Below are 25798 nucleotides of genomic sequence, written 5' to 3' on the forward strand. Positions count from 1 at the left end.
GGTGCTTGGCTTTCTGACCCGTTTAATCACACCAACTGAAGACATGAGATTAGCGTGTTTGGTGCAGGACACTTGGTACAGCCCCACCCAGAGAGGTGGCTGGGGCAACATCAACATTTCAAACATGTTGAAACTAGAAGCCCTGATTGTGACAAATAGCAATGCATCTTTTAACTTTGACAACAGCTGTTTTATTTATTTGCATATAGAGCGGGAAGTAATAACCGATCACAAATGGTCTGATGCATTTCGAGAGACATTCTGCTGACTTTAAAACCCGGTGGAAACTGGCCTCAAGAATAGAGACTGACTGCGAGCACAGCTCAAACCATGTTGTGTCTGAGCGGCCCATCAGTGTTCAGACTTTTATTTGACTCCCCATTCACTAGCCTACAAGGGATGTGACACTCACAACACGAGACACGAGATTGGGTTCACAAGAACGAGACGAGATTTTAACGCTATTTTATAGAAAACTTCAATTAAGAAATATGACTGGAAAAACAGTCTTTTATTGTGACACAGTTGTGATGGACCTCAGGTCATCAAGCAGCTTGTTCCAGGGAGCAGGCCCACAGTAACTGAAGGCCCCCTCACCAGACCTGGATCTAATTCTGGGTACAGCTAGAAGACCTCTGGCTGATGATGTGAGAGCCCGATAGGGTTGTGATCGGTGAGCAAGTCAGATGTAATGGGGAGCTAAACAATTAAGTGCTTTATAGACTATAAGCAGGATTTTTAAAGTGATTCAAACTGGGAGCCAATTAAGTGATTTAAGTACCGGAGTAATGTGTTCAAATAATTAATTGATGCTCAAAGCTATTGTGCATAGTTTCTGTCTCCCCCATGAGGAACAAGTAATGACGAGTAATGACAACAAAACTGTTGATACAAGCCTTCCATGACCGCGCACCGCCCCCCCCCAGTTGTGCAGGTTGTATTACTTTCTTCCAGAATAACCATGTACTCATGATGCAATGTTTGTTTTGTAAGTTTGCATTAGTTGGGCATAATTTGGATTGGTATATACTGTATATCTATACAGTACATGGGTGTTTCTGCAACTACGGGCATTTTAAAGTCCCAGCAATGACATTTTGGATTTATATGTTTCAATTTGTCATATGATGCTTGATAAAGATACACTGTGTTAGTATACATCTTTGAATAAAAAAATAATTACTAAATAATGTGATTTATAAAAATGAATGGATCATTTTATAGGTCCAAACACTACTTTTGTTCATGTCCCACTCAATGTTGAGATGCGTAAAATGAGCTAATTCATATAGAATGACATTTAAAATTCTGTTTCATATAAATATAACTTTACACCATATAAAAATAATTATTTTGGTTTACTGATCATTTATTTCACCTATACGCCTGTCACACACTTTTGAGTCCTTACCACAACACTGAACAAAATGTATTAATTGTAATTTTCTTTTTATCTTGTTAAGTTTAGTTGTTGTAGTTCTGGTTATAGATTAAACTACAGCTCTTCCAGTGCAGGTCATGAGATTAATTGCACCTGTAGTAAGCTTGACACATATGTACATACAATATTTTAGCTTCTCACACTCTGCCTTACACATTGAAATGGGAACATGCTTTGGACGATAACCATCTCTTTATTTATTTTAAGTTAGCATAGAGGTATGAAAACTAACAGTTTGTAATGCCAGTCCTAGTGATACAAAAATAATAGATACAAAATAAAAAACATTGTGACAAAAAATGACAAAGTGCCTGCACATAATCATTTTCTCTAATTGCCTATTGTAAAGACAAATTATAAACACATGATTACTAAAGCATTGCATTTGTATTCTCTTAAAATGTACTTTGGAAATAAAATAAATTAGTTTAAGAAATGCTACAGCATTTGTTCATTGTAAAAACATGTGTATCTTAAATTTGTATTTTAAAAGCACAGCCAAGCCCTTATGGTCCCAAAACACTATGTGGCATCTGAAGGCCTCTAAGGTCCTTCCACTTTGATAATATTGATCTGTTGATCCTGTGAAGAGTGGTTAGAGTTCATCACCGGCTGGGTGGACACACTGCAGTCCTGGAGAGTCCTTGCTGAACAGCTGCTTGAGAAATCAGATGTTTTACTCTCTGATCCTCTGAAAGTCTGAGAATGTGACTGGCCGTATGTAGAAACAAAGGACTGTGTGTAGGGTGGCATGAGTGTTTGACTGTTTTGCTGTGGGTAAGCAACTGCATACGGCTGTGTATGAGCGGGAGTTTGAGTAAGTTGGAGGTTCTCAGCATTGCTACATGGTGGAAACCCATTAATGCTTGAAGGGCTCAGGCCTGGCAATTTAAAGGCCTCTACATTTTCTAAACTCTCTAAAGAGTTGTAGCTTGGCTGGGTTTGGCTGCACTGAGTGTACGTGCCTTGACTGAAGTTGAAGGTTTCTGGGCTGAATGAGGTAGATGCAGAAGCGGTTGGCAAACCAGAGGGTGATGGAGTTTTTTTGTGCTGCTGTTGAACAACGCTACAACGTCCCAGTTTGGCAGCAAGGCTCTGCAGAGTGCTGAGGATCTGCTTCTGAATGTGTGTCTGCTGCGCCTGCTCCCTCTCCAGGCAGCACTGCTGCTCCACCAGCATCTTCACTGCCAGACCCAAGCTGCGCACCTCAGAGCCCAGGGTCTGAATCTGATCCTGTAGACCACCTCTCCCTCCAGTGTCCTGGACTGCCTGCTGGGGGCTCGGGTTCCCCTCACTACTAGTGGCGCCCTGGCCTCCAGGGGTCTGTAGACGGATGACGGCAACCCCAGGGGCCGAGGATGTTAAAGGTGCTGGTGACCGGTTAGGAAGACGAATGCCAACCCGAGGGAGAGGCTGAAAGGAACGCACAGACAGACCTGGTCTTTGTGTGAGAAAACGCCTGGGGGCACTCCCTCCACCGGACTGACCATCCATAACAGTCTGTGCAACATCACAAAAATATCATGAAAACAGTGCAAAAAACTATTACAAGTTATAATGCAATCTTATCAACATGAAACTGAATGAATCTCATATGGTTCAGGCTCCCAGAATATGCTGGCATACTATCTGGTACCAGCAACTGCTGCAAAACAATCATTATACAAACGTAATCTTGGACATGTACTAAAGTGACTGAAGTCTGTCATTGATAAAGTGCTGGCAAACACTCTTGTTGAGGTGAATAAAGGTGGTCTTTTCTCTTTTTTTTGCTCTTTTCTCACCTTTTCAGTGGTCAGATCATAAGTTTCGGGTGGCTGTTGCATTGCACTTCTCAAATCAGCACCTTGGACGCTCGAGTGATCTCTCCTCAACAGTGACGCCACCTGGTGGAATGACTGTTGAAAAACAAAGTAGGCAAGTTAAGACAGAGATGATTTGATTATTATGGTATTCAACACATTACACAGGTGTTGTGCTATTGTAAACATAAATTACAAACCTGACAATTAGGATTGTGTGACACATGAGAGAAATTATGTATAAGTAGGTACCTTCATCCTGTGTGACAGCGCTTTATCCAAAAGCCTCTTTCGAGCTGCCAGCATTGCATTAGTGGCTGGAGAAGGTGTAACTCTCTTCCTCATGGTTACTCCTTGAGCTGTTAGTGTAGAAGACACAGCACCGGCCTCTGATCTTGTTACAGTGGACTGGGGAACTCTTTGTTGGCTGCTCTGTGCAAGGGAGGTGACGCTAACAATCTGGATGTCATTTTCCTCCTTATCTCCCTCGTGTTGTTGTTCTGGCCTGCTGCCTCCACTGGTCTTTCCAGACCCACATGGCTTCGCACCAGCATCTGGATTTGTGGAAGTCTGTTTGGCAAAATTTGCAGCGGCTGTAAAGCCAGCATGGTGAGATGCCTCCCGCAGAAGATTTTGGAGACGCATGTTACTCCAGCTGTCTTGTGTTGCTCCAACTTGAGGCTGCACCTGTGCGGTTGATGTGCTGCTTCCAGCCTCCACAGGTCTAACCCTCCCTGGCGGCCTCCCTTGATACTCCCTCAGGAACAGGTAGATGGCCTGGGCAGACACCTTGATGTTCTCCAGCTCCAGCACAGCTTTGATCTTACGGAAACTCAGACCCGCCTTCCGCAGCTCCACCACTTTGTGTTTGGCGGCATCATCCAACCGGCCCATGGTCTCTCACTCCAGAGGGACTCTGTGAGTTTGGCTGTTAATCTCTAGAAGATTAATAACTTACATTTAGTTAAAAAAATAATAATAATAATGGAACGAACGTTTGGTGTATGGTTAATACTGAGAAATAAACGTAAACAATATAAAGAGTGGGTGACTATAGGGAACGTCTTCTAGTATGTGAAAATAACAGTAATGCAGCAGTACAACATTACACAAAAAATGCTCAGTTTCTCACGAGATCCTTATTAGGTTAGAACAATATTTCTTTTCATGTTTCCGGTTTATCCTTAAATCCAATTTTCCCGTTGTAACAATAGACGTTCTCGTTATAACAACATATAACTTGATCATTTTGTATGAAGAAGCACTCTTTTTATTAAACAGCACCAACGTAACGTTTCTCAGTAAAAACAAAAACGTATAAATTATATACGTTGCTGATCCGCACATGAAAAACTAGCTCTAGCTCGAGAACTGCTTAATATTTATGTTGTCGCATATATTCACTTGATAAATCAGTAAGATGACGATGTGGCTACTGGTTGTCATAAATTTGTCCAGATTAAGTTATACAGGATTAACGTTACTGAAAAATTGTTTTTCGCCAACATCAGTACAGATGTTAGCTAAGCTAACGTTAGCTAACGACAACAGCTAACGTTAGCACAGTGCCATTATAATGTGAAGCACTCACCTTGTCGACGATCAATTGGTGTTTAAATAAGTTCACGTACCATGATGAAATAGCTATGATGTAGTCATACACACATAAACTCACATTTCTATCGACAGCTAGCTAGCTACATAAATAAACAAATGAGTTGTAAGTGTCGCCCAGGTGGACACGTAACTTCCGCTATCCCGTCATCACCGAGCGACGTTTTCTCAGGCCGCAAGTGGTTGAAGCAAAATCACCTCGTTTGAAAAATATGTAAGTTTAGCCTGTTATTTGATTGCTGTCAAACCAGTTTAAATTCCAGTACATATTTTATCATACAAGGAACATTGTGTAGCGTTGTTTTAGCCGTTTGTGCACTTGCAGCAGTCCCCGTGGCTATGACGTTATTCTCCTTGTTTTGTGGAGTCAGTTGAATGAAAATCAATGGCGGCGGATTTCTGTTCGACAGTATTTGTTGGCAGTACATTTTACTAACGTTAGTCTGAGATGTTTCAGTGATAATAGTATTACTATTAGATTGCGCACGCAGTCCAAATACAATAACATTAAACCATAAACACGCAGACATAAAAAAAAAAAAAAAAGGAAATACGTTCGTCACGTTACGTTAAATCTATTACGTTAATTCTTGCAATACATGTTACGGTCTGTGTTAAACGTTACTAACGTTACTCTCAGCGAGAAGTTTAGCTAGCTAACGTTACACTCTCATTGCCCTAATGTTAGTTTCTTTGGTCTCTCAACGGTACTCCGTTTGTAAGACTTTTTTTTTTTATAGTTTTTGTCGTCCCAATCACATTTCTGGATCATGTTTGTGTTGAAGAAACAGTTCTTGTTTTTGATTAGCTAGTGGACAGAAAATGTATTGCTGATATTTTTTGTTAGCCAACTGAACAATCGTCAATCATTTATCCGCCACAAATCTCATTTATTTTGGTTCCAGTTTCTCAAAGTTTTGGAAATCCCGTTTTGTGTCATAGTAGTTTGAATCAGACAAAATAGCAATTTGAAGACATTATTATGGGCTCTGGGGGACTGTAACATGCCATGTTCACTACTTTTCTTGCTGAAAAGGTATAGACTTATGGAAAATAATTGTTAGTTGCAGCCCACACCATTCACAATATAGCTATTGCCTCTGAATTTAGGGCACCATCACCCACAAAGCGGAAGGAGGAGGAAAAAACTAAAGACAGAGGCAAAGAAAAGACTAGTACAAAGGAAGGAGACAAGGAGAGAGGACGGGAGAAAGCAAGGAAACGTCGCAGTGCCTCTACTGGCAGCAGCAGCAGCAGGTTTGTTTTCTAAGTTGCCTCTTTATGTGATTTTAGATGTTATTCTTAGTGACAAAATAATGTCCTAAATATGTATATTTTCTTACCTAACACACTTTTCTTTGTTTTGACCACGACCAGGTCCAGATCTAGCTCTACTTCAAGCAGCAGCTCTGGTTCCAGCTCAGGTTCCTCAAGTGGATCCAGCTCATCCGGCTCCAGCCACTCTGGTTCGTCAAGCTCTCGTTCCTCCTCCTCTTCCAGCTCCTCAGGCTCCCCCAGCCCCAGCCGTAGACGCCATGACAACCGCCGCCGCTCCCGCTCAGCGTAAGTAACTTAATCTAATGCAGCTATACAATATTCATACACTGCGATATCTTGTGTTTTCACTTGTTTGAGTCATGATGAAATGAATCAGTGTTTTGGTTGTGATTTTGCAGGTCCAAAACACAGAAGAGGGGAGATGATAAGGAGCGAAGGAAAAGAAGCCCGAGCCCCAAACCAACTAAAGTTCACTTAGGGCGGCTGACCAGGAATGTCACCAAGGTCAGCTGATAAATTTTTCTGCTTTTTATAGCAGAATAAATGATCATGATATAACATGATTTCAGATTATGACACTACTCAGAAATGTCATGTTAGGTAGATAAAAAGATAAAAAAAAAACACTTTCATAATCTACTGGAGGAAAATAGAATTGTAGAAAGTAAAGGAGAAAAAGATTTTTCTTTTTATATTGTGCCTTTATTCTAATTGTTTATTTTCCAGTAAACGGGGTTTTTAAAATTTTCTGTAGTCTTGTTGACAGGAGTCTATATTATGTATTATGAATTCAGAATATTTCATACGTCAATAACAATATTCCTCCACAATTAATCAAGGTTTTCTGTTAACATGGTTCTGACAAGCATACTGTATGTCTTTGTTTTTGCACAGGACCACATCCAGGAGATCTTTTCCACATATGGAAAAATCAAAATGGTCGAAATGCCAATGGACAGGGTCCACCCACACCTGTCCAGGGGCTATGCTTATGTGGAGTTTGAGACTCCTGAGGAGGCCCAGAAGGCCCTCAAACACATGGATGGAGGTAGGTCAACGTATTTCCTTCAGTGCCTCTGACTCGCACGATTAGTCTAGGCATACGTGTTGAATAACTTTCTGCGGTGACTTTGTTATTGATAGGTCAGATTGATGGACAAGAAATCGCTGCATCTGCCGTGCTGACTCAACGAATCCGCCCTCCACCTCGTAGACCTTCTCCCCCTCGCAGAATGCCCCCACCACCCCCTATGTGGCGTCGCAGTCCACCACGCATGAGGAGAAGGTACATTGAATGATTTTCAATCAGCAACTATGTCCATCCATATTTGATTTTCACACTATAATGGTAACATATGTTAATGGACATTCTTCCTGCCTTTCCATGACAAAAGTTTTTTTTTTTTTCTTCTTTGTTTTCCTTGCAGGTCCCGCTCCCCGAGGAGGCGGTCCCCAGTGCGCCGCCGCTCTCGCTCCAGATCTCCTGGTCGCAGGCGTCACCGCTCTCGTTCCAGCTCTAACTCGTCCAGATAGACAAGTTTTCTGCCTTCTGATACCAAGTGATCTCTTAGATTCTCTGACACCAGACCAGCTGGAGTTCCTGCTTTCCCAGACCTCATTGACTCACCAGAAATAAAATAATTTGCATTGTAGCCAATACAAACATCTGCCTGCGTGTAGAAAGCGGAAATGTGTTTTTTTTTTTTTTTTTTTTTTTGTGCAAATGTGAGTTTTTCATATTTTGTGTTAGGTTGATCCTGAAAAGCTGTTTCAAGCTGAGTTTGGGCTTCAGTGAGATCGATAAATATTTCTTTTAAAGTGCGATTTCTTTTTACCATGTACTGAATTTTTAGACATTTTTTTGAAAATAAAAATGCTGAAACACGTACAGTATGAGTTCAGTGTGTAGTCGGGTCAAGATTCTGAAAGGCCCCTAATCCATTTTAGAAGGGGAGGTAGAAAGCTGTAATTACTGTAGACACATGTAGGCTTTAAACACTCAGGTGGTGTTTATAATAACAGGAACACAATCTAGATACAATGCAATTCATACGCCCCTTAAAAAGTACATTTATGTAGCTTACAATGTTAAGTTAACTATGGTTATGTACCTGTTATGTCGACCTCTGAGCTCAGTGTCAGCCATTCAGTTTTGGAATGTTGTGTAAAGGAGATTACATTTTACACACAAGGGATTTTAATGGTGATTTTTGGCTTATAAGACTTCAAAAAAAAAAAAGGACTTTAGGCCTGTACCAATTACACGTTTGGCATGTCCCTCAATCTTTTGTGAGTTTTGTTGCATTTACTATTTTAATTGGCTCATGGCGTCAGATAACCTTACGTAAATCCCAACATAGCTCCGCCCACCTTCAACCCGAGCTCAGGTCTAATCAACCGCGAGTGAAAACACCTGCGTGTGAAACTTTTCTAGATCAAATTTGAACGTTCGAGATAAAAATGAAAGGAATTTAGTAATTATGTACACCGCAATTATCTACCTGGCACCAGACCATAAGAGACTAAAAAAAAAAAAAGATAACGAGTTTGGTCGGTGACAAATTACGGCCTTTAGATTTATGCCTTCGGTGTTTCTAAAAGTTCATACCTCTAGCGTGATATTTATATATTAAGTAGGCCTATATTTTGCTGTAGAGGGATGCTTCTGTTTTATCTAGCTTCTATCAAATATCTTTTTAGAGTAACCGTTCCCCCCCACTAAATTCATATTCACCAACCGCTTCTGTTCAGGTCGTTAAAGTATCTGCGAAGTTATAAGACTAAACTTTTCCACGCGCTGAGTTATTGAAGGAGGGGTAAATGTCATCGCTGGGAGTGTCGCGAGCGCGTCTCATAAACCTCACAATGACCGCTGGAGGTCTCACTCCAGAGAAAGACGAGACTTGCATGCATTTATTGTTGCATCTATATGGGTTTACAACATCTGATCTGCACTAGACTGACAATGCTCCGCTATTCAGCCACCCTCCGCTAAAAAAAAAATGACAGCCTTCTCCCGAGTTGTTTAGGCGCGTTAACTTTGAACAAATTCGGTCCAGCACGTCCCGGCGGTGATCTTACTTTCGATGCATGAGAGTTTGAGGTTTTCAGCCGCTGAGCAGACAGCATCTGGGCTGAATCATTTGCAGTATGGCTTCGGATCAAGAACACAGCAGGCAGCGTCTGAAACAGCTTCTGGGGAAACCTGGGAATAGAACCTGTGCCGACTGCGGGGCTGCAGGTAGGCTGGAGGGGAGTCTCTGACAGTCAGACGTTTTAGTGACCTTAATTCAATGTTTGGATACAAATGTTAAGACTATCTCACTTTCTTTGTTATTCCCGTGTGATTTCATAAGCTACAAATAATTGCATTTAGGATATTGTCACAGCTGGCTCCAGTTCTTTCTCGCGAGGTCGTTTAGTTTCTCTTCTCAGTCACGATGTGTTCTAGGCATGGTTATGAAATAACAGTTGACATAATGAAGATCATTACACAGGAGGCCAATGCATTTGGTGAGGACTCTTAACGAAAAAGCAACAAAATAGTGTATAGCCTAGGTGTAAATATGTAATGACCTAAGTGCTTTTTATTGAAACTTAAAAGCTTGGTTAGAAAGTGCTTCGTTATTCCTATGTGTGGTGTTTTTTTTTTTAGATGTAGGCTATTTTTGTTGATTGAGGTGCGAAATGTATTCATCTGGTGGTTTATTTCCTTTTGCATACAGTGCACATGTGTTCATACACACCATGCTGGTCACACCTAGTTGGTTGAACTTATCAAATCTGCAGTTCAGTACTTGGGCATGCAAGCATGCTTATTTACACCGCACCTTTCACAGACACCAGTCACACAGTGCTTCCAAGTCAAAGAAATTAAATCTAATACAGTCAAATAAATAAATAAATGGGCATACAAGAAGGGAAACACACACACAAACAGGTGTGTTTTCTTTTTTAAAGGCTAATCTAAATAGCCTGAGAGAAAGTCAGAAATATCTAGTTTGTTAAATGTATTATTCCTCACTTGGCGTTGCTCCTGGTTCAAAAAGTTTTTAAGCTGTACTATTGAAGATGAAATCTTGAAGCTCACTAGTCCATTCATTCAGGAGGATGCTCATATTTAGGGCCGCAAACTGAAGTATTTTTATTTTCCATAAATATGACGATGAGTTTTCTGATTGTTTATGAAATGTCAGGAAATTGCAAAAAATACCCAAACCCAAACTTCCCAGAGCCCGATGACGTCTTAAATGTCTTGTTTTGTTCAAACAAAACCTATTCAAAAACATTAGTTTACAGTGAATTATGACAATAAAAAGCAGCAAATCCTTTTGTTTGGGAAGCTGAAACCAAATAATGTTTGGCGATTCTTTTACAGGTCCTTTAAAAAAAAAAAAAAAAAAAAAAAATTAAAATAAGTTAAAATAAGTAATTATCGAAATTGTTGCTGAATATTTCTCTCTCTCAATCAACTAATCTATTAATAAGCTAAGGTGCTTCATGCATTGTTACATTGTGGACCCTTAAATTTCTCTTCCATGCCAAATGTGTTTTTATCCTCCGGGCTGTTTGACTTTGTGTGCATCCGGTTGTCTTAGAGAGTGACTTCTCTGTTAGACTGGCTGATTGTCTCAACTACAACAGACCCACATAATGCAGAGAAGATGGGAGTGACTCACTACACATCAGCCTCTTGTCTCTTGTTCACAGATGCACAGCCTTACATGTGTGCAGCTTTGTGATTATGCACAAGGAAGTAATAGTTTTTTTTGTTCTCATGCTATTTTTGCAGCGTGTGTGCACGTATTTGTTAGCAGTGGTTGAAGGGCTGCCGCACGCTGATACAAACTACCTGACACTGCCCCAGTTCTCTGGCTCAGTTACAAATAACCACCACGGCAGCTGAATTCTCATCTTGCTGAAATTAGATGTTGATGTGTAGGATGAGCTTTGTGCATGTGTGTGTAAGCCATTCACACGTCTGCTGCAACTTGGCTTTAAAAAAACAAACATGCTGTGGATTTATAATGAAATTCTTGTCTCCCTTCAAAGAAATATTAGAACTGTATGACGTTCTGACCTTTCACTGAACTTCTTGAGAACACGGCAAAATGTCATGAGCGCTTAAACATAACTGGGTGACATATTACAAAAAATCTGTCATTTTTTTTCAGTTTATGTTTGCAAAAGGTCAGGTCTTCACTTAGTTTTTTCCAAGGGAGACAGAGGTGTTTGAGGTAGAAGTGACTCATATTGCAAGAAGGTGTGAATGTATGTAACGTGTGAACGTAGTGTGAAAGACACTGGTATGCCTGTGAATTTCCAATATTCATAACAAAAAATCTCAACAGCAACAAAATAGTATAACAATGAAGATAGGCACACCTATAGATGTGATATATGTATTCGTATATGTATCAATGTGCCTGTCTCTGAAAAAAGAAGACTTGGAGATGGTTCATTACCATTTCTATGCAGTGTTTCAGTTTTCTAAGCATGTGTTGCTGAGTTGCTGTAATAAAGTAATCTAGGCTGTTTTGTAAATACTGTATTAAGGGAGACATTTTTTCATGTTTGTGTCTGAGGGGCAGACATAAGACCTGTGAAACAATACCCTGCCGGGGTGACTCAAGGTGAGCCATCAGTGGTGCAAAGTCTACTCTCTCTACTGCCACCACACTGAAAAATGGAAAGGAAACACCTACAGTAGTATGCCTTCACACAAACCTAAATTACATTCTTGACTGACATTATTTTCACCCAAATATTGATCATCTGTGAAATTGGGGGAGGGTTTTATGATCACTCTGAGGATGTTGACTGAGTTTGTAAATCTAGGTCATGGCGAGACAAATGACTTAGTATTGAGGGAGTCGCATGTATTAAAGACAGAGAGATGGAGAGTGAGGAAGACAGACTAACTCGTTCTGTTGGACATCTGTCTCTCCAAGTCCCATCTCTCTGTTATAACCATATCTTAACCCTTGTGTCAGATTTCCATCCATACCTGTTTCTACCTTACATGTGATTTTTAGGATTCTTAATCCACTACAGAAATCATGTAAAGAAAACTTAAAACACTACATGTAAAAATAGTTCTTTCTGCCTGTAATGTATCGACCACTGTTTTGGTTGTCTGCTGTTCGCTATGGTCAACCTGCTTCAAATCTAGTTGAGCCATCAGTGTCTGTTAGAAGGAAGTTCAGAAATGTTTAAGTGTGTTCAGTTATTTAAAGCGTGTGTTATTTAAAGTGTTTTTTGTGCGCATCTACATGTGTCTTTATGCCACGTTGCAGATCCGGAGTGGGCATCCTACACCCTGGGAGTGTTTGTGTGTCTCAGCTGCTCCGGCCTTCATAGAAACATTGCTCAGATCAGCAAGGTGAAATCTGTCCTGCTGGATCCCTGGAGCTCCACTGAGGTGGAGGTAAGAACTCGTGTCTGTTGTGTGTGTGTGTGTGAGGTGATTTTATTTGTAGAAATCCTAAATAAAATAGTGTTTTGTAAGAGAAGACCAGTCATCGATTACATGTACACTACTAGTCAAAAGTTTTAGAACACTCCAATTTTTCTAGTTTTTTATTCAAATTTTAGCAGTTCAAGTCCAGTGAATAGCTTGTAATGGTACAGAGGTAAGTGGTGAACTGCCTGAGGTTAAAAAAAAAAGAAAGGTTACCCAAAACTGAAAATTTTTTCAGGGAACAAGAAATGGGTAAACAACGTAAAGCTGTTGTGCAGCAATGGAGGTTGATCAAGCTTTGAAAGTTGGTGCTACCAATTCCCACAGGTGTTCCAACTTGTCCGGATTACTTACAACCCCCTCTGTTTGTATAAAAGTATTGTTGGAACACACTGTGGGGTACCATACCCTCGTGAGCATTATTTGAACAGTATTGTACTGCAGAAAGTAGTGTGTTGCTATAAAAATGGCGGGAAAAAGGCAATTAACAATGGAAGAGAGACAGACCATCATAACACTTAAGAATGTTGGTCTTTCCTACAGAGAAATTGCAAAGAAAGTCAAGGTGTCAGTGAGTACAGTATTCTTCACCATAAAAAGGCACTTAGAAACTGGGGGAAACTCTGACAGGAAGAGGTCTGGCAGACCCAAAGCCACAACCGAATCAGAAGACAAGTTTCTGAGAGTCAACAGCTTGCGTGATAGGCGGCTCACAGGACAACAGCTTCAAGCACAGCTTAATAGTGGTCGTAATAAGCAAGTCTCAGTTTCAACTATAAAGAGAAGACTTCGAGCTGCAGGTTTGATAGTTCAAGTTGCAGCAAGAAAGCCATTGCTAAGACGTCAGAATAAGAAAAAGAGGTTTGCCTGGGCCAAGAAACATCATCAATGGACTACTGAAGACTGGAAGAAGGTGTTATGGACTGATGAATCAAAATTTGAAATCTTCAGTTCATCACACAGGATTTTTGTACGCTGTCGAGTAGGCGAAAGGATGGTTCCTCAGTGTGTGACATCAACTGTCAAACATGGAGGAGGAAGCGTGATGGTCTGGGGCTGTTTTGCTGGAGCCAGGGTCGGTGATTTGTACAGAGTGAAAGGCACCCTGAACCAAAACAGCTACCACATCATTTTGCAGCACCATGCAGTACCCTCTGGTATGCGCCTAGTTGGTCAGGGGTTCATCCTACAGCAAGATAAGGGCAAAAAAAAAAAAAAAAAAATTTAAATTTTCAAAAAATATAAAAAAAACATTTAAAAAAAAAAAAAAAATGTTAGGTTAAAAACATGGAGTGGCCAGCACAGTCACCAGACTTAAACCTCATTGAGCTGGTTTGGGATAAACTGGACAGAAAAGTGAAAGCAAAGCAACCTAAAAGTGCCACACATTTATGGGAACTTCTGCAACAGAGTTGGGAAGAATTTTCTGATTTCCATTGTAGAAAGAATACCACGAGTGTGTTCAGCTGTTACATCTGCCAAAGGGGGCTACTTTGATGAGTCAAAAATTTAGAATACTTTTTGGTTTATAAATTGATTCCATGATTTCTTTTTTTAACTTAAATTGTTCATTTGTTCTAAAACTTTTGATCAGTAGTGTATAGTCTGAAACTTGGCTTGAGGTAACGTCTGTAGCCTCTGGCCTCGCCCTCACCCAGCCCTGCCTGCTCCACTGTGAGCATCAGTCTCCGCCCGCTGCATCCTTGCTTGGATGAATAAGTCAAGTCTTCAGACTCTATTCAGCATGGCCTGAAAGGCATGAGCCAGCAGCTGGCAGATACAACGTGTGTGTGTGTGTGTGTGTGTGTGTGTGTGTGTGTGTGTGTGTGTGTGTGTGTGTGTGTGTGTGTGTGTGAGAGAGAGAGAGAGACGTTCATTTCGTACTGTAGGTGTTCATATCTGGCCCAATCACAGATGAGTCAGCTCCAGTGAGGTATAAATATTTTTGCCCTTCTGTTTCTCCATTCTCAAACCTCCCTGTCTGTTATCCTGCACTCATCTCACTGCCCTACTATATTTTGCTTAATCCTGGGACTCTCAGACTTTAAAACTCACTCTAAAAACAGGTTGATTAATCAAGAATGAGGTAATAAAGAACAATGTGTTGTTTTCATACATCTAGTACAGTCAGATTAACTGTTTCATGCAGCTTTCCTGCCGGTATGCTTGTTATCTGTTGTTTCCTAGCAGTGTGCGAATGCATGCTGAGCAGTGTCCTCTGTGTTAAAATAAAGGGACAAAAAAGAAGAAGCAGCCATGGCAGCTGCAACGTCTCCCTCTGGGCAAGGAGTCAGCCACACAAATGCTGAGCTGCAAAACCTCATAGTGTGCCCTGCCCTCAAAAGCCACGTACAGATACTGTACATGCGCTCACGGCCATTAAGCCACTGAGCACACTCTAATACACACAGGTATCACTTACAAACATCAGAGGTTTCTCTTCCTCCCCTCTGCAGTTTATGGACTCTGTGGGCAACAATGCTGCCAAGGCCAAATATGAACAGATAGTTCCTGCCTTCTACTACCGACCTACACACAAAGACTGCACGTAAGTGATGTGTCTTCCTTTGCCCTCCTTAAAGCCCAATTCAGGTCACCTCTGTACCTGTGGTCACCTCTAAATGTATGAGTGGTTAGTACATATCTGCAGCACAGATGGATACTGTAGACACTTTTTTTAAATTTTTTTCCTCATCTTGATTTTGTCCAGATTTTTGAACAACCATGGTGGTGAAGGTTATCATACAGATCCATTTGTCTTAAAGGTAGTTTAGGATGGAATGACGTTGTAATAGGCAGGTTTGTTCAAATGTTAAAGGTGTTGTCACTAAAACATGACGCTCATTCTGCCACTCAGTGGTAGAATGAGTGGGTCGTCATCAGTCAACAACATTGCAAACCGTTGCATATACTGTATATTGTGGTTATTTTGGGCAACAAAACAGTAAAATATTGCAGTTATTGTTCCACAGATGGATGCATTTAATAACACAAAAAGGGACAACAAGTGGTTTTGGTAGTCAGGCTGACATGCAGCAACTCCTCAGTGATAAGAATACCAAGTTCCTGTAATTTGACCAGGAAGCAACAGTTCAGTACAAGGTTTTTTTTCCTAACCATCTAGTGATATACAGTACAGGCCAAAAGTTTGGACACACCTTCTCATTCAATGTGTTTCTTTATTTTCATGACTATTTACATTGTAGATTCTCACTGAAGGCATCAAAACTATGAATGAACACATATGGAATTATGTACTTAACAAAAAAGTGTGAAATAACTGAAAAAATGTCTTATATTTTAGATTCCGTAGCCACCCTTTGCTTTTTTTGATATCTCTGCAAACCCTTGGTGTTCTCTCAATGAGCTTCATGAGGTAGTCACCTGAAATGGTTTTCACTTCACAGGTGTGCTTTGTCAGGGTTAATTAGTGGAATTTTTCTCCTTATTAATAAAAAAGCAAAGGGTGGCTACTTTGAAGAATCTAAAATATAAGACATGTTTTCAGTTATTTCACACTTTTTTGTTAAGTACATAATTCCATATGTGTTCATTCATAGTTTTGATGCCTTCAGTGAGAATCTACAATGTAAATAGTCATGAAAATAAAAGGAAACGCATTTGAATGAGAAGGTGTGTCCAAACTTTTGGCCTGTACTGTAAATAACTACGCAACAAGAAAACGCTGTGGAGTTTATTTTAGAATGAATCTGCATTGTGTTTATGAAGGATGATGGCATGCTGAAGATGCATACACATGTATGATGCATTGTTAATGTTAAGGGAAAAGATTAGAGTCCAGATAAATTAATTCAATAAAGATGGATATGGGAGATAAAAAGAAGAGCACGAGCCGTATGATCAATATTATGATAGATGGAGGACAGGTAGACACAAGTGATAATTGCACAAATATGTAATATTTGGCTGCTTTTGTTCAGAGTTTGCATGAAATGTGGCTCGGAGCTTGGACATCCATGTAAGTTAATGAGGTGTTTAACAAATTAGCTTAAACATGAAGTAAACATCAAACCTCAGGAAGAGCTGAGTATCTAACACCAACTGTCTTGCAGACTCCTGCGGGAACAATGGATCAGAGCCAAGTACGAGAGGAAGGAGTTCTTGTGTGTAGAGAGGCAGGAGCCCTACTCGGCAGGTAAGAATGAAATGCGTCTGTACAGTTATGTGCACAAACACATTATACTTCTTGCTTACTCAGGAAAACAAGTATTTGTCTATGTGCTAGCAGGGAAATGGCATCATTCATTTATCATCGCCAACATTCTTGAGTGATGATGAAATTATAGTGAAAGAGGAAGGAAAAAGAGGCCTTCCCTTCACAGGTTTTACATTTCTGTTTATGTATGGTTCAAAAAAATGCGATACATCAGCGTAATACATAAGCTTTAAAGGTGTTGGTTGACATTTTTCACATTGAACAAAGCCATGCTATAGCTGTTTCCCCTTATACATGGGTTTCCTGTTTACAAACATTACTGGGTGCGTGCGCATACCGGAGGCAGAAAGCCAGATTGGTAAACTGGTCTGCTACTGCAACAACCTTAAATATTGAAGCTTTCCTTATTGTTTGTACTGTTTGTCTGTCTTTAATTTTGCAGTGTTACTGTGATATATATGTATGGCTATAATTTTCATTTTAGGCTAACGTAATAGCCAATGTTAGCAGCAGGGTTACCCCTGAGTGTACCCCTATGGTTAATAATAATGGGCAGGATTTCCGGGAAAAGGCACGATATGTGTGTCTCCATTTCAAAACATCACTGCAGGTTGACCGTTTTTAGCAGCAGAGGTTGATTGTGGGCGAAAGCGTGACAACGCTGTCGTGGTTAGCTCACCGAAACTCTACTGCCGCTGTCTCGGCAACGTTGGCTAATGTCTGCTACTATACGTACAGGCTAACTATAGCCAGTTAGCTTTGTGTGTAACATAACAAAAACCCACCCATCTCGTAGGAGCGAAGCTTAATATTTCATTCAATAAAATTATGATACTAAGGGAGCACTAACGCCACAGGTCTTATGTTGACAACGTGGACGCAGATATAAGAAACTCCGAAGGCAGTCGTAATATTTACCTAGAAGGCTAGGCTAACGCTGTTGTGCTAACGTTAGCAAAACATCGGCGTAGCTTTAGCTAGCAGTCTAAACTTGTCTCGAGTCCGGACTCGAGTACTACAGCCCTGACAGGTCTATATCACTTAGCTGAACAACTGAACAAACTGCAACTTTTCTGATTGATACAGTGGGAGCCTGACTCTTGCATATGACCCCAATCTGCTCTTCTTATGGCTTGAAGCCATAACCTCCGCTGTTTTTTGGCAAAAGCATGCTTCCCCCTAGGTATGTTAAAAATCAGGCACCCATCACTGGCTCTGTTTGTATAATTAACCACGCAACAACTCCTTGGCATTTTGACTTACACTATGCTGCTACTACTAGCTACACGAAACACGTCTTCTTTCTGCCTCCCGGTTGCATGTGCAAGCAGTGATGACGTTGCTAGCTGTTTCGCGCCATCTTCAGCTCCGTACTTAACACACAGAGAATCTTCTCATCTAAGCCAATGTGTGTATTTACAAAGTGTTTAAGTAATATTTGAACGTTTCTTGCTCATTTGCAATCTATCCTTATCAACTTCCACTGACTCTTTATTTGTTTTAGTATCAGATGTCGCTCTCTTGGCGTAAAATTGTTTGTCTGCATCCATAAAGGATTGTTCTAAAACATGTGACAATATTCTGGTTAGGGATATAACATAAAGCAGCACAAACTCTTGTGAGGTTGATCTTTTGTTGATATCAGCTGGGGACCAGTGTGTATGGAGGTGATATTTGGTTTGAAAATGGCATTACACAGTCAAAGGGTGTAATAATGAATAACTCATGGCCCAGTAGGCACAATTACCCAGTGCTCATTTACATGGCCCAGCCCAATTAGAATGCCAGTAAGACAGTGTGAGTTAGACAGATGCATGGTGTGTCAGCAGAGACAATGGTCATCAAGGGAAGAAAACTCCCCTTTTCTGTCCAACATCAGCTCCTCATATGTCTACCTACCTGTCTGTCTGCCTTCATTTTTTTTTTTTTTTATCACACCCACCTCTGTTACTGCTGAGCTAAAATATGTCTCACCCTTTTCTCATGGTTGATTGTGTGAAATAATTTTGTCATTATCAAGCTCAGTTCCTCACGAAATGTGTATTTCATAACCCTTATCTCTGTCTTTTGTGCTGGATCATGTGCCCTTTTGACTGTGTGTGTTGCAAATGACTAATGTCTCGGTGAAGCTCATTTAAAGAGATAAAGTGGAACCAACCTGACCCCCCCCTCCCCCCAGCGTTTTGACCACTTGTTTAAAACAGGCGTACACCGTAGACCACTAAACATTCTGAACAATTTAGCACTACTTTAGCCCTCCTATTTAGCATTCATCTGCAGCATATACACATTTGATAAATGATTTATAACAAACTATTATGTATATGTGTGTATATATATATGAGGAGATATTTCATCTTACAACTGTTTTATACTATATTTTCATTCAGCCCCCACTTATGGATGCCCACAGGATAAGTAATAGTTGACAACTAATACATTAATAAACACTTACATCTGCTTAAAACTACATTATAGTGTGTTATAAACCATTTATAGAATTTACTGCATTTAAATGCCAAATAGGGGGATTTAACGTAAAGTGTTATTGCAGCACTGAAGGAAATGAAAACTGAACTGACACATGCAGCACCGAGGTCTTTCTAGACTGGATTCTAAACATTTCTCACAGCAAACAGTTTGACTGTTAAACACAGGTGTAACATTTATCCCATTCAGGTGTTTCAGTGCCATGGGTCTATGGATTGTGCATGCTTGCTCACTGACATGGATATATTTACTAGGATGTCTAAATGTACCGGGGCCATCATTATAGGAGAGATCCATTGTTTTTCAGCCTGCGCCTTGTTTAAATGTTATTTTCCATTGTTTATAATAATACGTAATACATTTTCACAGATTTAGTTTTGAGAAACTCACAGTTCTGTTACAGCCTCTCACTAGGCTTTAGCATAGTCTAAGAGGAAAACGGGATGTTGCCAGTAATGTCGGACATGTCTATATGTTCCATAGTTCTCCTGATAAAGATGGTCACCAACTACGCTTTCTATCAGGCTTTATCGACTGTTTCCCTTTGTGACTTCTCTGCTGGAAACAGGAAGTTGTGTAACATAAAGTCAGTTAACCTGATAGAGGACATGGTTTGTGGCCATTTTTTGGTTGAACATTTTAAAGATATGTTACGGTCAGTCCACACCCTTGCTGTTAAAGTTATGGGCGGGACTTTCTCTTCAAATCTGTAGTAGAGTGATGTCATTTCTAGAGCCACAGTGTCAAATTCACAACACAACACAGTTCCCCTTTTAACTAGAGCCACGCTGCCTTCTCACAGGGTTGAGCAACCTCTGGCATTTGCAGTTAAAACATCATTAGGTAATTTAAAAAATGCCTTCACTATTACCTGAAAAGCTAAAACACAAAGCTTACATTTTTAGAAAAGGAAAAACTCACTTTAAGGTAGGCAAGATAAAGCACTATTGTCAGAGTCTCATGACTGTCAAACTCTGTCTCTGTGTCTCTCTCTCTGTGTCAATGGTCTCTTGTCTTGTGCTGTGCAGAGGTTTAGGAGCATGTGGCTGTGTGTCTCTGCCACGGAGGAAGAATGACCTCTTTTGTGTACAAGTATTCTATATAACATTGCTCCTAGATTGTAGGCCAGGAGAAACTAGCATATGTAGAGGACCTGAAGAAAGACAAATGCTTTGGTCCAACAACTTGCTTTGCCCTCCCAAGTGTTTGCAAATCTTGACACCCCGTTCTAACAGTTAATGAATTCTCTTGTTCTCCTCTGTTGTGTTATGTTACTGTGAACAGTATGACCCTTCTCCTCTCAGCAGTGGAGCAAAAGGTTCTTACTTATGAATAATGGATGAAGCCATTGCTCAACCAGAAGTTCACTGCTGCACCATGACAACTTTATTATTGTACAACAAAGCAAAAGCAAGGGAAGGGACACGGGGGGCAGGAGAGGGGTCAGGTGGACCAGCAGATAAGTGTTTGTTAATTTCAGCTTCATTTCCCGGAGGAAAGGGGCAATTTTCTGGCACATTTCCTCTCAAAGATTCTCTGTTCTTTGCTTTTTATTGCATACCAGACCAGCATTTAAATAAGGCACTTTATTTTCAATGGAAATGCTTTTCTTGTCCAGCCCCTGCAGGGGAAATGGTTTATCAGCTGTTTCTAATGTAGTCGGCTATCTGGAGTCCATCATGTCCATGTATCACAAGAAAACAGTTCAGTGCTATTTATGTAAGGCTGTGAGTTGGAATCACAGGGGATTGTTATTATATTTCTCATACTTCTTTTTTTTTTTTTTTTATAAATACCACCACTTTGTTTAAACTTAAACAAAAGGAAAAAGCTGAAAAGTAGTAAAGGTCTCTTGACATAATGAAGCACTTTGCAACAGTTTTCAGTTGTGGTTATTGCAGTGTCACAGTGCTGCCGGATGCTCACCTAATGACAATGTCTTAAAGTAGGTTCTCTGGCTGTGCAAACCAGTCTTGTTACTTGTATCTGACATACATATCTAGTTTATTATAGTGTTAGAAATCCAGTTCTCAGATATTTGGAAAGAAATAATTCTGTTGAATATTGCTCATGCAAGTAAGTTTTTCACAGCAGACATTTTGACTTGTCATAGTAGGAAAAGCACAGCCCAGGAACAGAGCCAACAAGGGGTGTGTGTGTGTGTGTGTGTGTGTGTGTGTGTGTGTGTGTGTGTGTGTGTGTGTGTTTTTTTGTGTGTGTGGTTGTGAGAGGTTCTGGCTTGTAGAGGAAGCCATCAGTTGAAGCTAAATTATTTATGTGTAGTAAAAGCGGAAAGTGCTTCCTCCCACCACTGCTGAGCTGCTTAGAACGGTGACCATATAACATAAACTGTACACACACACACACACACACACACACACACACACACACACACACACACACACACACACACACACACACACACACACACACACACACACACACACACACACACACTATTACAGAGCTTTCAGTGGTGTCCACCAGCATTGTTTCTGGATCAGTGTCCTGTGTAATATTACATGCTTAGGCTAAAGATCTTTCAAACTCTTGAAAAACATGGCAAAAAGTAATGAAAAATGACCGTTTTGGTGCACTCACAATGTAGTGGATGAATGGGCACAAGGGGTTTTATAATGACCAATATGTCTGTGCCAGACATATTCAAGCCAACTCCCTTCTGGTCGTAGATATAGATACCCTAATGTCAGAACCAACCGAGCAAAAAAACTCATTCATTCTCATGGCAATAACCCAATTAAATAAGATGTGGGGAGGGGTATGACTGGAGGAGGAATATATGTGAAGTACTGTGTGGTAGTTTCATTTATTTATGATATTAGGCCTTTTAGGGAAGTGCAACATACTCCTTTTTATAGTTTTCTATTTATTGATGTGTGAATGTTATGTGTTAGATAAATAGTGCTGTAGATTTCTGGTTCAATGTTTGTGTTGTGGGTTATGTGTCAGTATGCCTGTATTGTACAACAAATTGCCTCTTAACGTTAACGTTTTGTAAGTCTAAGTATGTAGACAACATATAGCTTTAGCATTAATCTGAGTTATTTTACCAAGAACATGCTGTGGGGTTAATTCAAGTAAAGAAAATTGCCCACTTGATTCCGGGAATGATAATAGTTTATGACTATACTATTATGCACTCAATCAATATTTTTTTCATAACAATGGATCTAAAGGCTTTTTGTAATGTGCAGTACCCTGCAGCTCCACAGAGCGTTTTAGTTTTCTGGCCAACAAACTTGCAGACTTTTATCATAGCTTGATGTTCCCTATCGAAACCATTTCTGAATTTTTCTTCTGTAATGGTTTGTATTTTGAAGTATTTTGTTAAAAGTTTGTGTCTTTCCTCTGTATTTCTGCTCCGCGTCAATGGAACGGGACCCTTGTGGCTCCCCTCCTGGCAGGCTACAGAGAGGGGTTTCTATGGAAACGAGGCCGAGACAAAGGACAGTACCTCAGCCGAAAATTTATTCTGTCCGAACGGGAAGGTGTTTTGAAGTACTTCAACAAGCACGATGTGAGTGTTTTCTCCCACCATCTATCCTTTTCTTAATCTGTATTTAATCTACGGATCTAAGTATAAAAATAATAATAATAATAAAAATAGCCACTCTGTAGAAATGTCCAGATTTTTCTGGTGAAATCTGGAGATCCCATTCAACTTAATCATTTCATCATCAATCATTTCTCTTCTAAAAATGTCTTACCTCCCTGCAGGCCAGAGAGCCTAAAACGGTAATGAAGATCAATACTTTGAATGCCACTTTCCAACCAACAAAAATCGGTACTGCCCACGGCCTGCAGATAACCTATTTGAAGGACAACAGCACTAGGAATATCTTTGTTTACCAGGAGGATGGAAAGGTGAGATGCTGTGCCTCTGTTTGGTGTTTTAGGTGGGGGGAAGAAAACACATCTTCGAAAAGTCACAACCGGGTCTCTCTTTTTCTGTGTGCCGATCTGATGGCCACATTGTGCTTTGTGATGAGTCATGCACAGGTTTAAGGAGTTGATGGGTTTGTCATAACATCAGTATGTGTGTATATATATATATATATATATATACACATATTGTGTGTGTGTGTGTGTGTTATATATATATATATATATATATATATATATATATATATATATATATATATATATATATATATATGTAATATATATGTGTATGCATGCTACTTCTTCTAAATGGAGCCCATCTCCCTTGGGTTTAGAGCTTTTCAAAATGCCATTTAACAAAGGCATAGTAAGTAACGATTGCTGTGTGTCCTGGAGGTAATTATGGACCATCAGGGCTGATGATGATGGTGTGTGTATGTATGTGTGTGTGTGGGGAGAACATATTTCAGTAAGAGTCACTGAACTTCCTGATGTCCTGTCTTGAAGGAAATGGTGGACTGGTTCAACGCCATCCGAGCAGCCAGGTTTCACTACATGCAGGTGGCTTTTCCTGGAGCTTCCACCTCTGAAGTGAGAACACACACACACACGCACACACACAAACACACACACACACACACACACACACACACACACACACACACACACACACACACACACACACACACACACACACACACACACACACACACACACACACACACACACACACACACAGTGAGATATTTGCTCTTTGTTTGTTTAGTTGTTGCCAAAGCTAACCAGGAACTACATAAAGGAGGGTTACATGGAGAAGACTGGTCCAAAGGTAAGGCATTTATCTGCAATATTTTTGTTGATGGAATACTTTTCCACAATATGATTTATAAGTAAATAAAATGGAAAGGAAATATGCAAAACCTACATCAGGGTGTTGCAGAGCATGAAAGCCAAGTTATTTATTTGACATTTGTAGCTCTATGAAATCAGCTGCTGCCACATGTTTCTCTCCTGTGTCTGTCCCACAGCACACAGAGGGCTTCAAGAAGAGATGGTTCACGTTGGATGACAGGAGGCTCATGTACTTCAAAGACCCACTGGTATTAAAGCTGCACATCAAGAGCAAACTCCTGTAGTTGCACACTGTGACCAGGAGATGTTGCCATGCCCTTCTTTCTACTTTGTATTAGTCTCTTGTCTATTTTAGAGGGACAGTGCACTCAATTCCTTTTAGACAAATAGCTGTCCATCTAGATTTTGGCTTTAGCTCCTTTTAGATGAAAACATAATTAAGTGATTTTGTTTAATTGAACAATGATTAAACTATACGTTTCTCCCTCTGCTTCCAGGATGCCTATGCACGAGGCGAGGTGTTCATTGGTAGCAGGGAAAACAGCTACACCACGCTGCCCGGCCTCCCCCCAAACATTCAGGGCTACCATTGGCAGTTTGGAATTACCATAGTGACCCCAGACAGGAAGTTTCTACTTGTGTGCGAGACTGAAGAGGATCAGAAAGATTGGATCGCTGCATTACAGACTGTTATCAACAGACCAATGCTGCCCCAGGAGTATGCAGGTAAATGGAACACCCAACTAAGTGAAGTTATTATTTAGCTCTTTTCTTCTCAATTTCTGAGTCTGCTACTTGTTTCCATTCTCTCTGCAGTGGAGGCCTATTTTAAGCACAAACCATGACTGACTTAGTGTTTGAAGACCTGTTGGTGCACAGAGTGGAGCTGGAAGAAGAGAAGAACCTCAGATATGTACTTGATATCTCATAATGGTTAGTCTTTATAAAGACTTAAGGGTGACAGAGAAAAAGACCTAAAGGTGAGACATCCCACCGTGACTCCTTTAGTCTACCTGCCATCCTGCTCAACATTATGTGCCAGACCCAATTCTTATGTAGTCCGAATCACTCCTAAGCTCATGAATGTTCGCCTAACTCACTCGTCTGTTATGTGATATGACTTGCATACTTAAAAGAGGTCAGTCATCCTGACCTGAAAGTGCAGAGGTTATGTTTGTAGGAATCCGATATTAGAAGGTGTTTTCTCCATTGTCAGTGAAATAGGAGTATGAATGCTTACATTTTCCAGATGTTTCAACAAAGCGTACCAACTAAGCCCTTCAGGTAAGTTATATGCATACTAAAACATTATCGGGCACAGGCCTTTAATGTCAGCAGGAAGGAATAATATACATGGTCTGTGGATACTCACATTTATTTCCATTAATAAGTACAATGGTATTTAATTCTCACTGTATTTATTTTTTTAACTGTCTAATTTGCTGTTATATTGCCAAGCACTGCAGTTATAATTTTTTTAATAATTATTTTTGCTTTGTTTGTACAAATTCAAGCAGCTGAATGTAAACCGCTTTGTGTACTGTTTATTATCACATTTAAGAATTTGCTTGTATTACTTTGTTCCTCCTTTTTGTAAAACTGTATAACAATTGTGATCCAATTTAGCATTTACTTTCCTTATTAATCCAGAAGAGGGAGACAGAGGAAAGGTTTTAAACTTACTATTACTCATGCACTGAACTCAATGTGGAGTTGGATAGGAGAATCTGTGTAAGTGAAACTGAAATGCTGTCTATTAAAAGGGTAAAAGCCACATTACC

The 25798-nt window shown here is 40.2% G+C and overlaps 3 protein-coding genes across 4 annotated transcripts; 2 read left to right on the forward strand and 1 right to left on the reverse strand.

Moving 5' to 3' along the window:
- Positions 1–1614: 1614 nt before the first annotated feature.
- LOC120575446 lies at positions 1615–4999 on the reverse strand. Of its 2 annotated transcripts, none has more exons than XM_039826242.1 (4): positions 4835–4999; positions 3496–4181; positions 3226–3339; positions 1615–2854 (listed from the first exon to the last, which is right to left on the reverse strand). In XM_039826242.1, exons 2-4 carry the CDS (start codon positions 4135–4137, stop codon positions 1985–1987), a joined length of 1626 nt encoding a protein of 541 aa, XP_039682176.1. In that variant the 5' UTR covers positions 4138–4181; positions 4835–4999; the 3' UTR covers positions 1615–1984. The 2 variants fall into 2 exon arrangements, with proteins under 2 accessions (XP_039682176.1, XP_039682175.1); XM_039826241.1 differs by having other exon boundaries at positions 1615–2941; positions 4835–4998.
- Positions 4976–8021, forward strand: LOC120575450 (RNA-binding protein with serine-rich domain 1-like). The gene is made up of 7 exons (XM_039826247.1): positions 4976–5071; positions 5968–6114; positions 6235–6420; positions 6534–6639; positions 7030–7183; positions 7279–7420; positions 7563–8021. Coding segments are annotated over exons 1-7 (843 nt in total). The 5' UTR covers positions 4976–5069; the 3' UTR covers positions 7669–8021.
- Positions 8022–8748: 727 nt separating this feature from the next.
- Positions 8749–25791, forward strand: LOC120575449 (arf-GAP with dual PH domain-containing protein 1-like). Its single transcript, XM_039826246.1, has 11 exons — positions 8749–9376; positions 12432–12562; positions 15052–15143; positions 16669–16751; positions 22688–22800; positions 23001–23147; positions 23673–23756; positions 23932–23994; positions 24194–24265; positions 24515–24743; positions 24834–25791. Exons 1-11 carry the CDS (start codon positions 9286–9288, stop codon positions 24860–24862), a joined length of 1134 nt encoding a protein of 377 aa, XP_039682180.1. The 5' UTR covers positions 8749–9285; the 3' UTR covers positions 24863–25791.
- Positions 25792–25798: the final 7 nt, after the last annotated feature.

The sequence above is a fragment of the Perca fluviatilis genome, chromosome 15 (assembly GCF_010015445.1).
Source record: "Perca fluviatilis chromosome 15, GENO_Pfluv_1.0, whole genome shotgun sequence".
Taxonomy (NCBI): Eukaryota; Metazoa; Chordata; class Actinopteri; order Perciformes; family Percidae; genus Perca; species Perca fluviatilis.

Excerpts from the sequence above, each read along its gene's own strand:
- LOC120575449 (XM_039826246.1), top strand. The coding sequence starts at position 9,286 with ATGGCTTCGGATCAAGAACACAGCAGGCAGCGTCTGAAACAGCTTCTG. Across the intron at positions 22,801-23,000 it reads AGTACTTCAACAAGCACGAT|GCCAGAGAGCCTAAAACGGT; the intron begins GTGAGTGTTTTC and ends ACCTCCCTGCAG. Across the intron at positions 23,757-23,931 it reads CTGGAGCTTCCACCTCTGAA|TTGTTGCCAAAGCTAACCAG; the intron begins GTGAGAACACAC and ends TTGTTTGTTTAG.
- LOC120575446 (XM_039826241.1), bottom strand. The coding sequence starts at position 4,137 with ATGGGCCGGTTGGATGATGCCGCCAAACACAAAGTGGTGGAGCTGCGG. Across the intron at positions 3,340-3,495 it reads CGCTGTCACACAGGATGAAG|TCATTCCACCAGGTGGCGTC; the intron begins GTACCTACTTAT and ends GTTTTTCAACAG. Across the intron at positions 2,942-3,225 it reads ATGATCTGACCACTGAAAAG|ACTGTTATGGATGGTCAGTC; the intron begins GTGAGAAAAGAG and ends GATGTTGCACAG.
- LOC120575450 (XM_039826247.1), top strand. Across the intron at positions 6,421-6,533 it reads CGCCGCCGCTCCCGCTCAGC|GTCCAAAACACAGAAGAGGG; the intron begins GTAAGTAACTTA and ends GTGATTTTGCAG. Across the intron at positions 7,421-7,562 it reads CCACCACGCATGAGGAGAAG|GTCCCGCTCCCCGAGGAGGC; the intron begins GTACATTGAATG and ends TTTTCCTTGCAG.